Source organism: Solanum lycopersicum, chromosome 3, assembly GCF_036512215.1.
Source record: "Solanum lycopersicum chromosome 3, SLM_r2.1".
Classification (NCBI taxonomy): domain Eukaryota; kingdom Viridiplantae; phylum Streptophyta; class Magnoliopsida; order Solanales; family Solanaceae; genus Solanum; species Solanum lycopersicum.
The window spans coordinates 60,940,444-60,953,575 of NC_090802.1; the positions used below are offsets into that span (position 1 = coordinate 60,940,444).

The following is a 13,132-nucleotide window of genomic DNA, read 5'->3' on the forward strand; positions in this document are numbered from 1 at the left end:
ATTAATATAATAATAGTATAATATTTTTAAAAAAAATTTAAAAAATATATCATATTATACCATATCATATCCACACTGATCGAAAGTCCAACACGTTAATTATCCCTCAATTATCAGTATACAACATCATTATGATATTTTGGAAAATGTTAACAAAATGTTTAAATGTCAATTTATACTCCCTCCCATTTGTTTTGACTTGTCATAGTTTATTTTACAATTTTTTTAAAACTAAAATATAAAGTAATTAAAAGAATAGTTTAGCTGAGCTATCCATATTTATTAAATTTTTTATTTCAATTGGGGATTTTCTTTTACTAATTAATATTACTTTAAGTACGTTATAATATTTCTAGTCCTAATATATTTCTAAATAAAATATAATTTTTAATAAATATAATTAATCTTTTTCTAATGCAATTCTAATTCTATAACAGTATTATAAACATGTCAGTCAGTTTGATCGGACATTAATCGTCAATACTTCATCACTTCGGATACTCAATATTTTTCAACCGGGAAAGTGGAGATTTAAGATTAATTCAAATGACAATTTAATTGTTTATATTATCATAGCAATTTCATTTGTAGCCTCTCACATAAATTTTACATGGAAATCTAATATAATTAATATTTATATATAATATCTTAATATAATGAATTAAATTTCAAAATGGTGTTTTTTATTTTCAAAATCAGAAACTGAAATTCACACATGTATAAATTAATTTTATACTAAATATGTAAATTCATAACTGAAAGCTTTTGCTTAGATTTATGGATAATCGCTAATTTTAACTTTACAAGGTCAAGAAATGGGAACCCATTTTATTAGTATCTTTATTGGGTAACCGAAAGAAATATAAAATTGTCCAGAGTGATATTTTTTTCTTGGGGGCGGCAGCACGTGTAAGACAAATTTAAGAGCCTTTCAAAGCAACACGTGCCAAATGTTTGACTCCCTTAGTAAGATTTGAATCCTGACTTAGAGCTCGTTTGACTCAGTTTAAAAGCTTATCAAATTGACTTAAAAGTTGATTTTTGACTTATTTAGCTGTTTGACAATATTCAAAATAACTTATTTTAAGTTTAAAAAAACTTATTTTAAGCCAAAAGTTAAAAGCTGGGGTATGAATGCTTTTTTTTTAGCTTATAAATAAGCTGTTTTAAGTTGACCACATTTTTATCTTTTTACCCTTAATATTTTTATACAATCTCCAAATTACCTATATAACCCTAGCATTTCTTTCTTCCATTTTTCCCTTTTCACGTTTGACGTAACAACTTCAGCACTTTTATCCAAACGCATAACTGCTTATTTTAAAAATAAATTTCAGCACTTTTAAAAGTATTTTTTTAAAGCTGCTTTTATTAAGCCCATCCAAACGAGCCCTTAATAGATGATATCTCTAGCTTCTATTAATAACACAAGAAATTTTTTATATTTTATGTTTTCTATGGATGTATTGTACATATATAATGATTTTTAAAGGAAAATACATAAAAAGTTTCTTAAATTTATCTATAAAATTCACCTTAACACTATAACTTTACAAATGTTTAAGTATATCCTTAAAAAACTTTCAGGTGAGTTAAATACAATCTTATACATATAATCAGTGTTTTAAAAGGCAGGGGCAAAGCGTAAACCCTGAGACACGGGGCGTAAGTCCCATAGATCTAAAGGGCATACTTTCATGTATATTCAATTTTATAGTTTTATTACTAATTAATTTTTTTTCTATGATTTTACATATAATCTTTTATTAATTATTGTGATTTTTAATTGCGATAAGTATTGATAATTTATAATAAAGAAAAAAAGTATCATAATTACTATTTGAGAAATATCATTACACCAATAACAATAAACATGACTATACAAGTATAAATAATCTAATAACTTAACTTTCTAATAATAAAAGAATCATTAGTTCTATATATATATATATCGTACAATACAATTTATCCCCCCCAAATGCCCTAAAAGAAATAATCAATAAACTTACAAGTATTATAGTATAAACATCATTGTTTGAATAAAAATAAAATTACTTTCAAATAATTAAATAAAATATGATAATTTTGAGACATATGACAAAACCATGAAGACCAATGATAAGTGAACAAGTAAAATTTCGCTACATAATTTTAAGAGAAATGTTACGTAATATATGATTACCTTCATAGTGTTACCAAATAGTAAATATGTGATACTACATTTGTTGTTTAGGTTACTCTCAATCTTGTTATCTTTATAGATTAAAAAGTTGTGTATAATTCATTTATTCAAGAATTATAAGGGTAAACAATGTCAATTAAAGATTTTCACACATTATTTGTGTAAGATTTGTTAGGCCAGCCCCAAACGTTGGGCGTTGGGCGTGCTAAGGGCGTACAGTCGGGTTCTTAGGGCGTAAGTCTTGTAGAACCAAGTCCCAAACATGAATCTCGAGGCGTTTTGCTAAAGCCCCGCCCCAGAGCGGGCCCTGGAATGAGTCCCAAAAGAGTCTTTTAAAAGAAACATTGTATACAATACCAACTTCATGATTGGGAGGTGATATACATGCGACCACATCAGCGCCACCTCGGTGACGTGTTGACAACATGTCAATGGTGAAAATATTTAGTTTTATTTTCTTTTTTCTTTATCAATGTCATATTTTCTTTTTCATTTTTTTTGTTCTTTCTTACAATTTCTTGTTCCCATTTTCAGTGTTGTTCGTCTCCTTCTTCGTTCCATTTCTCTATTACAATGCTAAAATTAAAAGTTCCCTAGATAGAAAACAAACACAAATAACATGATTTTCTAATAATTTAACGAATATTGTGTGTCAAACAGAGAAATATATATTAGAAACTAGAGTTGCTAGAGCTTCAATGGCAATTGTCGGAGTCATTATTATTAAAATAAATTTAAGATTAACAGATCTGAAGGTTTTCAAACCTTTTATCGTGGAGCTTCACTGACAATTATCTGAGTCATTATTATTGTAATAAACTTAAGATTGACAGATCTGAAGGTTTCCATACCTTTTAGCATGGTTGCGGAAAAAACGAAAACACATAAAAATACAAAGGGTATGCCCGAGGCGATTTGTCTATAATTCGCCGGCGTAGTGAAATTTTTTGGCAAGATCTAATAGTTATACGACATCTAGTCTGTTTGAGAAGCAATGATGAAGGGAGTGGCATCAAGGTCTTTCATGATTGATCAACATAGATGGTCCGTGTTTGTCATCAAGATTGTTTTTCGGAGGTCGCCATGGAAATAGAGAGAGAGCCAAACAATTTGAGAGGTTGGAGATGAAACGGGTCTTGAAGGAAGACAAAGTGGGACCCACTTTTTTTTTTAATTATAAATTTCTTGCGCTTGGAATTTTTTTATTTGCCACGTCAGCAATAAGATGGTATTTAATTCACTTGAAAGTTTTTTATGGGGGAATTTAAACGTCCATAAAATTGGTGTATTAGAGTGAATTTTGTAAACAACTTTAAGAAGAATTTTATATATTTTGTCATTTTTTAAAAAAATTAATGGGTACACGTATAAATAACAATTCAGAATAATATAACTTACTCCTATTCAAATGAAAAATAGTAAAAATAACTCGTTCGATCTAGTTGTTTATATATATTTGCCATGACATGGAATTAGAAAATGTATGTAATGTATAAATATTCTTAAATCTTATAATTCTAAAATAGTTTTTCTGTTATAGATTATTAGAATTTATGATATTGAATATAGTATAAAGTTGTATTTGTTTATAGGTTTTACAAAATGGATAAAGTAAAAATAGACGGAGAAAGTATTGAATAAATAAAAATAATGGAAAAGGGCCTCAAATATCCTTAAAGTATTGAACGTGGTACGAAATTATCCTCCATTCACATATTGACTTCAAAATATCCTTCTCATTCATCTATTGGCTTTAAAGTACTTTTCTCATCCAACTTTAGATTCAAAAACTTATTTAACGATTTTAAATTTAAACTATTTAAATATTTTTTAAAAAATAATTGGCGCTAAACTATTGATTATAATTTAATTTATTAGTATCATTTATTAACCAACCATTATCCACTCAATTAATAAATCAATTCTAATATTAAAATCGCTCTAAACACTACTAAAACACGACGAAATTACAGATTTCTGAAAATTACATCCATAATTATTTGAGTCTGAATTAAAACCCCAATTAAATATAGGTTGAGCCGCTTTAGAAGGACACTTTCAATAAAATTCTCTATTAAGGTTGAATTCGAAATTTATGATTAAAAATAAAGAAGTACATATTGAAATAATTCATGCATTTTCTTAATATAGTTTTTAAATATTTATGATTTGTTTTAAATATTAAAATTTTAATATATTATTTTTTAAAAATATTATCTTTTAAGTAACATCACATAATTGAGAAGAAGGATAATTGAGATGAATATAGTCAGAATTTTAAGTTTATTGATAACTTTTATTAAGACACTTCAATTATAATATATTTTGATTTAGGCCTTGGATGTATGATACTTCTATAGAAATTTTCACCTCAAATTTTTATAAACACTCTAACAGTAGCTTTCTAATTGTTGCATTAGTAATGAGGCGAATTTATTGATTAAATGTGTTTAGTATTGGCAATTTAAGCTCATTTTTCACTAACCCGCCCAAATAGCCCATCAAATATGGGTTGAAAGAATGATTTTAAATATGGATAATATTTGGGACTATACACATATTTTATCCATTAAAATATGGATATATCATGGGTAAACTACGGGTCAATTATGGGTATTGCAAGTTTTCTCCAAATTTTCAAAAAATCTTCTGTTACTAAATTTAGGAGCGATTTTTCAAATCTTTCATATATGGGTCCTTATTAATATTTGAACTCTTCACCTCCACCCCACGCTTCCAAAAAAAATAATTAAAGTTTATTTTTAAAAATGTTTTGAACTTCAAAATTTCATTTTTTCACCCCTACTCTCGAACCCCCTCCAACCCATCCCCATACCAGCCCCCTCTCCCCCACCTCCTAAAAACTAAAAATTTAAGTTTATTTTTAAAAAATATTTTAAATTTCAAGAATTTATTTTTTCATTCCTGTAGTCGCCCCCCATCACCCCACCCTCATCCCCACCAAAAAAAAAAATTAAGTTTGTTCTTAAAAAATATTTTCAACTTCAAATATTTATTTTTCACCCTACTCTGGACTCGCCCCACCCCACCCCAATCATCGTCCCCCCTACCCCCTCGACCCTCCCCAACCCCGAAATATTTTTTAAAGTTATTTTTTTTACTTTTATAATAAAATAAAACTAAATGAAACATTTTCAATAGATTTCATTTTAAAAAATACTAAATTATTTTTTCCATATTGAATTCTTAAACAAAGAACTAGTTATTCATGATATATGGATAAAATATGGTTAAACTAGTATTTTACCCAACCATTTATTACACAACCCATTTTTATCCATATCAAATATGAGCGAGTTGAATATATGTTTATTCATTTTCAACCCGTTCATATTTGACCTAACCCACCGATTTGCCATCACTAATTGTGTTTAATTAGTAATGGATGTGTTGTGGATTGATTTATAAATTATATTAATAATTTAAATTATAAAAATAGTTAAGCATCACGTATTTAAAAAATATTTAAATAGCTTAAATTTAAAATTATTAAATAAATGATTAATTTTAAACCAAATGACAAACTTATTTTGAAGGCGACAAATAAATAAATGAAATATTTTGAAATCAATAAACGAATGACAAATAATTTTATAGTGTTTATAACACCTTAAATTTATTTTAAGCCTTTTTCCATAAAAGGTATCGTGATAAGGTATCTTAACATGGCAGTAAAGGTGAAACATGACTTCATGAGGCCAAAATGCAAATACCCAAAATGTCATATGGCTCATATGAATGTCATTTGTCACATAGTGTCAACAAAAAAAATCAGCATATAACTGATAATATATATATATATATATATATATTATATATATATATATATTGTAAAGGATTATCACCAATTTTAACTTTTATTAGTCAAGAAATGGACATTCTTCTAATCAAGATATGGACCCCTATATATTATCTTCTTCTTTTTATAATCATACATACATCTTCTTTATTGGATAGCAAAAAGAGATATTCCTTCGTTCGAAAATATTTGTCATATTACGTTTATTAAAAATTAATTTAATTAATTTTTAAAGGTAAATTAAATTATATTAATTTGATATTATAAATAAAAAAGTTAGATATTTTAACACTATATGAAAAATATAAATTATAATTTTTTGTATATTAATATGATGGAAAAATACATCTTCAAATATTAATCAATTTTTTTATAATTTAACCCTAAAAATAGAAATTACGATAAATAATATCGGACTGAGGAAATATAAACTATTGGAATGATATTTTCTTGAGCGGAACATGTAAAATAAATTTAAGTGCTTGTCGAATTTTTGAAAGCAATACATGCCAAATGTTGAATGGTCTAAGCATTATTATTATTATTATTAATATTATTATCATTATTATTGGTATGAAATTAGTGAAGGAATTGTTTCATAATGCAGCATGATGATGTTGAAAAAAAGGTTTAACATGTCTAGGGAGATTAGTGATTAATTTAATTAACCGTCAACACATTAATCATTTAGGACACTATATCCTAAAAGTAGAGTACTTTTTAACATTAATTCGAATAAATTGTAGACCAGACACATCGATGAGCAGAAAAAGAAAATTAAAGTATAATAATATATCCATATTTTCAGAACTTGGAATGTTAAGTAGCCTTTTTGCTATAACTTTTTTTTTTTTTTACCTTTTTAAGAAATTTATTTATTGAATTGAAAATAAAGTTATTATCGCTTTTTGCAATGTAAAGATAATTTTTTCCAAAACAACTAAGTAAAGATGGACAAATAAGTAATACTTACTCCTAAATAAGAAAAAGTTTAAAAAGGGTAAACTGATAAGGTATCTTTCAAATAAGGCAGAAAAGGTATCGATAAAGATAATGATAGTAGTGAAGTGTAACTATTTTTTAATTTTTAATTAGAAATTTTAAATTTGTCTCGCTATTAATTCACTTTTATTAGTGAATGATTTATGATTTATTTATTTCGTTATTTTTTTAATTTAAATTTAAATTCAAAATAAATATTAAATAAAATCACTTTTTTAATTTGGATTTAAATTCGAAATAATATCAAATGCCGTTTGTCTCATATGAAAGTTATTTGTCAAATAGCAGTGTAGTTGGTCACTCATCACCCCTACACCTCTAATATATCTTCAACTACTAACAATTCAACAAACTTGTGTAAACTTAACCATGGCAGCTCGCAGAATTTCTTCTTTGCTCTCTCGTTCTCTCAACCTTCCTTCCGTTTCTGCTTCTCTAGGTTGATTCCTCTTTTAATCTGTACTATTTGCAACTGTTTTTTTTTTTTCTTTTCTCTTCTTTATAGATTGTATCTTTGACGATGATGGTAAAGATAGATTCTTTAGTGTTGGGTTCGGCTCCGATTATCTCTAAAGGGTAGTTCTTGAGGTAGATGTACTTGTTCAGCAGGGTGAATATCTTTTACTACTTTCTTTAAGCATGTTAAGCTTTTATTACTGGGTTCTTGAATTAATTGAAGCATAAAAGGGGCATTTGATGAACTACTACTCTTCGGTTTAGTCATGTTTATGATGAAACTGAAACTAGCTAGTAGTTGAAGAATTATATTCTTCTGTTTTTCCTGAATGGGGTGTGCTTTTAGGGGGATAGGAAATTTTACATGTTTTATGCTTGTTCCCAGTTTACCATGAAATTTAATGCAACAGAGGCTTGTGGGTGCATCTGTTATGAAATTGATGCATAATAATTGAGTAAAACAAAATGATAAGTACAAAAGTTTATGTTTTTCTAATTGGCTGAAATTATCAGGAAGAAGCCATGGTGTGGCAAGGCACATCAACAGGTTTAGTACAGCTGCAGCTGTTGAGGAAATAATCACTCCACCTGTCCAAATTAATCACACCAAGCTTCTGATCAATGGACAATTTGTTGATTCTGCATCTGGTAAGTGTTTGGTACTGTCGTTCATCGTGTATTGCTTAGATACTTAGAACAAAAACTTCGAAAAATTCAACTCATCAGTTTTGTTGTTTGGTTTTTTATTACTTACTAGCTATGCTGCTGGAAATTTAACTTGGATTTGTATATATTTTGTAGGAAAAACATTCCCAACTTTGGATCCAAGAACTGGGGAAGTCATTGCAAATGTTGCTGAAGGTGATCTCGAAGATGTTAATCGCGCTGTGGCTGCTGCTCGCAAGGCATTTGATGAGGGACCATGGCCCAAAATGAGTGCTTATGTAAGCTTGATAGCTTAATCTCTTATCTGTCTTTTGATCAGTCTTTATCTCTTCTACCTCTTTTGCTTTTAGAAGTCCTTTTTGTTTTTGCTTTTGTACCATACCTCCTTATCTCTGTGGGGTTGGTTCTTCAGGAAAGGTCACGGATAATGCTAAAATTTGCTGATTTGGTGGAGAAACACAATGATGAGATTGCAGCTTTAGAAACATGGGATAATGGCAAGCCATATTTGCAGGCTGCCCAAGCTGAAGTACCTTCTTTTGTGCGATTATTTCGGTATTATGCTGGTAATGGCACATTACAGTCAAGGAATTTAATTAAACTTTGCTAGTTATTCATACAGTTTAAGCTTTCGTGTGTATGTACATAACTTTTGAAATTTTGCTTTCTCGAAACAACATAGGATGGGCGGATAAAATCCATGGTCTAACTGTTCCAGCTGATGGGCCACACCATGTACAAATTTTACATGAACCAATTGGGGTTGCTGGTCAAATAATTCCATGGAACTTTCCCCTTCTGATGATGGCCTGGAAAGTTGGGCCTGCTTTAGCGTGCGGTAACACTATTGTCCTGAAGACTGCAGAGCAAACTCCACTGACTGCTCTTTATGTTGCAAACTTACTCCATGAGGTTGGTTCATGTACAGTATATTATATCTGAGGCATAAGTTCCTACATTTCATAAGTTTCTCAGCTATTTCATCCTTGACCTTCGCTCCATCTATCTGACATATTGTTTTTGACTTCTAACAGGCTGGTCTTCCTCCAGGTGTTTTAAATATTGTTTCTGGTTTTGGACCTACCGCTGGTGCTGCACTGGCTAGTCATATGGATGTAGACAAGGTCAATGAGAAACTCTTCTCTGTTTGTTCTTGGAGAGGAAAAATAACTTCTCTTGTTTTTTGAACTATTTACCATTTTTTTGCAAGTTACAATAACAATACATATATCTGAATGGTGTTGAGGATGAATTTTACCTAATGCACCTATCCAGTTTGGTGCATCAGTAGCGTAGTTTCTGTTTTTACTGTCAGAGCAGCTAGTGCTTCTAAATCATGAAACTACCATGTTGTGATGACCGACTGACTGTGTTGTAAGCTAATTACAACTTACAATATTACATACTGTAGTTGGATCAGGGTGAATGCAACATTTACAGTAATATGCTTATAAGATGAGTTTTAGAGATCTCTGAGTGACTCTGCTTTATGGGGAGACCTAACAATCTGTTTCACTTATGCAAGAAAGAACAATATATGGTTATAAGGTTGGAATTTTACGCTTGGGATGATGGTGGGATTAGCCGTCTTGCCATCACTTATACATGATGTTGAATTCAAGCATTAGCCGTCTTGCCAACCTTCTCATTCTGTTGGGGTGGGTTTCTCGAACGCCAAAGATCAAGCAAATAAGCAAGGCAAATATCTTTCTAGTGAATCTGTGCTCATCTAGTCTGAGATGATAAACAGAGAGCTTTCATCTATGCTGGATTGATGGACATCTGACTTGATTTTTATCTGGATAATATCTAATGCATATTTGATTGATACTTTCACCATTTTTCCTTTTAATTCTTTCAGCTTGCTTTCACTGGATCAACGGAAACTGGACAAACAGTTCTTCAACTGGCTGCCAAAAGCAATCTGAAACCAGTTACCCTTGAACTAGGAGGGAAATCACCTTTCATTATATGTGAGGATGCTGACATTGATCATGCTGTTGAGCTAGCACATTTTGCACTCTTCTTTAATCAGGTCCGGCAGATTCTTCAAAAAAATAAGTACTCATAATTGGGCACATGATTAAAGTTGTGTGTGTCTGTAGGGCCAATGTTGTTGTGCTGGTTCTCGTACATATGTACATGAACGAGTATATGATGAATTTGTAGAGAAGGCAAAGGCACGTGCAATGAGACGTGTAGTTGGCGATCCCTTCAAGAAAGGTGTTGAACAAGGTCCTCAGGTACTCTCTCTCTTCTTGTTCCAATATGTTTATGTTCTGCTTTCACAACTATAAACTTTCATTGTTGAACATTTCTCTGCATATTCCGACCTAAAGTTGGGCCCTAAACTGATTTGTAAAGAATCTGTTCTGTTCCCAATTTCATCACACTACCATGTGGTGTCTGTCTCTCCTCGATCATTAAGAGAAAAATAGTCCTCCCAAGAGGTTCTTCTATGTTCGTCAAAAGGCAACTCTATTTGGTAATGAGCTCTTGAAGTAAAAAAATCTGAAGTGTCTTACCTCCACGAAAGATTTTCTAAAGTATCTATCTCCTAAGTGACAAAATTTAGTGAATGACTTGGTATATATCTTGAAGTTTCACATTCTGAAGCTAATATCATTACGATATACATCATAGATCGACTCGGAGCAATTTCAGAAGATTCTTAGGTACATAAGAGAAGGCCGTGACAGCTCTGCCACCCTTGAATGTGGTGGTGATAGAATTGGCTCCAAAGGCTACTTTATTCAGCCCACAGTGTTCTCAAATGTCAAGGTATATGCTTGATTTCCTTCTTCTCTTAAGTCCTCAAATAATGTTTCTGAAAATTCCTTGAGGAAGTAATTTAACACAATCATCTACGCTTGGTTAAATCAGGAGGACATGTCGATAGCACAGGATGAGATTTTTGGTCCAGTGCAATGTGTCTTCAAATTCAAGTAAGTTATGATATGAACGTTTTGTTGCAAGAGAGTTATTTGAAAATTATGTTCCCTTTTGTGGCTGAAAGTTGCTATTAAGCTTCACTCTAAGCACATTTATTAGTGTTTTATTCTGCTCAGCTTAAAAATTTTAGTGTCTACTCTACTTGGGATTTAACTTTGTTTAAATCGATAAATTATTGTGGCTGGCTAGCTCTTGTTCTTCTTTAAGTGATGGTATTTGCTGGAAAGTCCTGATCTAATACATGTTTCAAGGACATAACTTTTTGTTGTTGATGATATGATAAGTTGTAAGGAAAGATGTCATACTAAATGTTATGTTATCATCAACTCCATTGGCAGGGATATTGGCGAAGTAATAAAGAGAGCAAACAACACTCGCTATGGTCTGGCAGCAGGAGTTTTCACAAAGAACATCGACACAGCAAACACCTTGACCCGAGGATTGAGAGCTGGAACGGTGTGGGTTAACTGCTACGATATATTTGATGCTGGAATTCCTTTTGGAGGGTACAAGATGAGTGGCATGGGCAGGGAAAAGGGTATTTACAGCCTTAACAACTACTTACAAGTGAAGGCTGTTGTTACTCCATTGAAGAATCCAGCTTGGATATAGATTGGGCACCCCTGATTTTAAAATCATAGTACTACTGTTTTTGTAAAATGACATGGTTGTTTACATGACATTGTTGTTAGCAATCAATAAAGTCTTCATTTGGTTGTTGTCTTGTAGAAAGAAAAAAAAGAAGCATTAATTGCCCTCTGAATTAGATGCCAAACGACAAAGACACTGGTTATGTCCTACTACTACTTCCAGGTAAAAGCTATTGTCAGTCATTTAAAGATCATCCATCTTGATAAAGACATGTTTGCAAGTTAGGTAATATTTTTGGCAATATCCCAACTTCTCAAATACGGTCAAATATCATTATTTGAGATTTTTTAAAAATTGAAAATTTACATCTAACTTCTTTTATCTTTTACAAAAGTACACTTTACAGTAGCTGTTTGCAAAAATAAAAATAAAAATAGTAGTTGTTTGTGTTGTATTACATGATTTTTTACATAAACACCAGAATAGTGATGAAATATGAAAGTGATGATATGGTTGTTGATGAAAATGATGAACAATCGATTCAATAAAAAAGTCATATGCCTTGTCTACTTTACGATGTGTGAAATGATGTTTGTTGTACTCATTCCATAATACTACGCTGCTCCAGTGTCTTTGACACTACTTATTATTTATTACAACAATGATCTAATTGACTAGTAATACAAACTTATAATTACTTTTACTAATTATTAAAACTTATAGGTATAATAAATCTAATCGTCCTACATTTATTATTACAGATAGAGAGGTCAAGCTAAGTAACTCCTAGCAAAAGGAAAATCATATAGTCAAATGGTTGCTTCAAAGTAAATCAAAATCAAGAACGCTAATGTCACATTAATTATGCACTCAATATCATATTTGAATCACTCCTTTTAATATTCATTTTCTTATGTATTCACGTCCAATCTTCATTACCTAACTACCACATTATATTATAAATTTAATACATACTAATGGCGACGTTTTCCGTTAATTAAAAGTGTGATTTAAGTTAATTAGTAAATTCCGTGAAAATTACGAGAGGTCACGGTTCAAATTTAAATTCAGTAATCAAGATATATTCATACGTATTTTTATATATATTTTTTGATTTTTTCTAATAAAAATGACTTTTTAATTACATCAAATACACAATAAAAGATATATATAGTATGCAAGCTGACCTGAAAAACTACTTAGATATAAATAAATAAATAAATAAATAAATAAATAAATAAATCAGTGTTTATTAGTACGTAATTTTGTTTGATTGACCTTCCTCCAGTGATGAGAATACAGCTTGACATCTGTACTTTTCATGTTTATACAAACGATTAATATATTGTTCTAATAGATTCATAAATTAGCTTAGGACGTGTTATTACCAAATTATAAAGAGAGATTAAGCGCGTTAGATTAGTCATTTCTTCATTGGTCCACGTTAATTTTCCTTCCTATAG

General features: G+C 30.3%; 1 protein-coding gene across 1 annotated transcript; it reads left to right on the top strand.

Moving 5' to 3' along the window:
• Window positions 1-7,260: 7,260 nt before the first annotated feature.
• On the top strand, window positions 7,261-11,797 carry ALDH2B7a (aldehyde dehydrogenase family 2 member B7a). Its single transcript, NM_001346607.1, has 11 exons — window positions 7,261-7,443; window positions 7,974-8,108; window positions 8,262-8,404; window positions 8,539-8,692; window positions 8,809-9,038; window positions 9,161-9,250; window positions 9,988-10,161; window positions 10,232-10,369; window positions 10,770-10,907; window positions 11,010-11,071; window positions 11,417-11,797. The coding sequence occupies exons 1-11, from the start codon at window positions 7,374-7,376 to the stop codon at window positions 11,688-11,690; spliced, it is 1,608 nt and encodes a 535-aa protein (NP_001333536.1). The 5' UTR covers window positions 7,261-7,373; the 3' UTR covers window positions 11,691-11,797.
• Window positions 11,798-13,132: the final 1,335 nt, after the last annotated feature.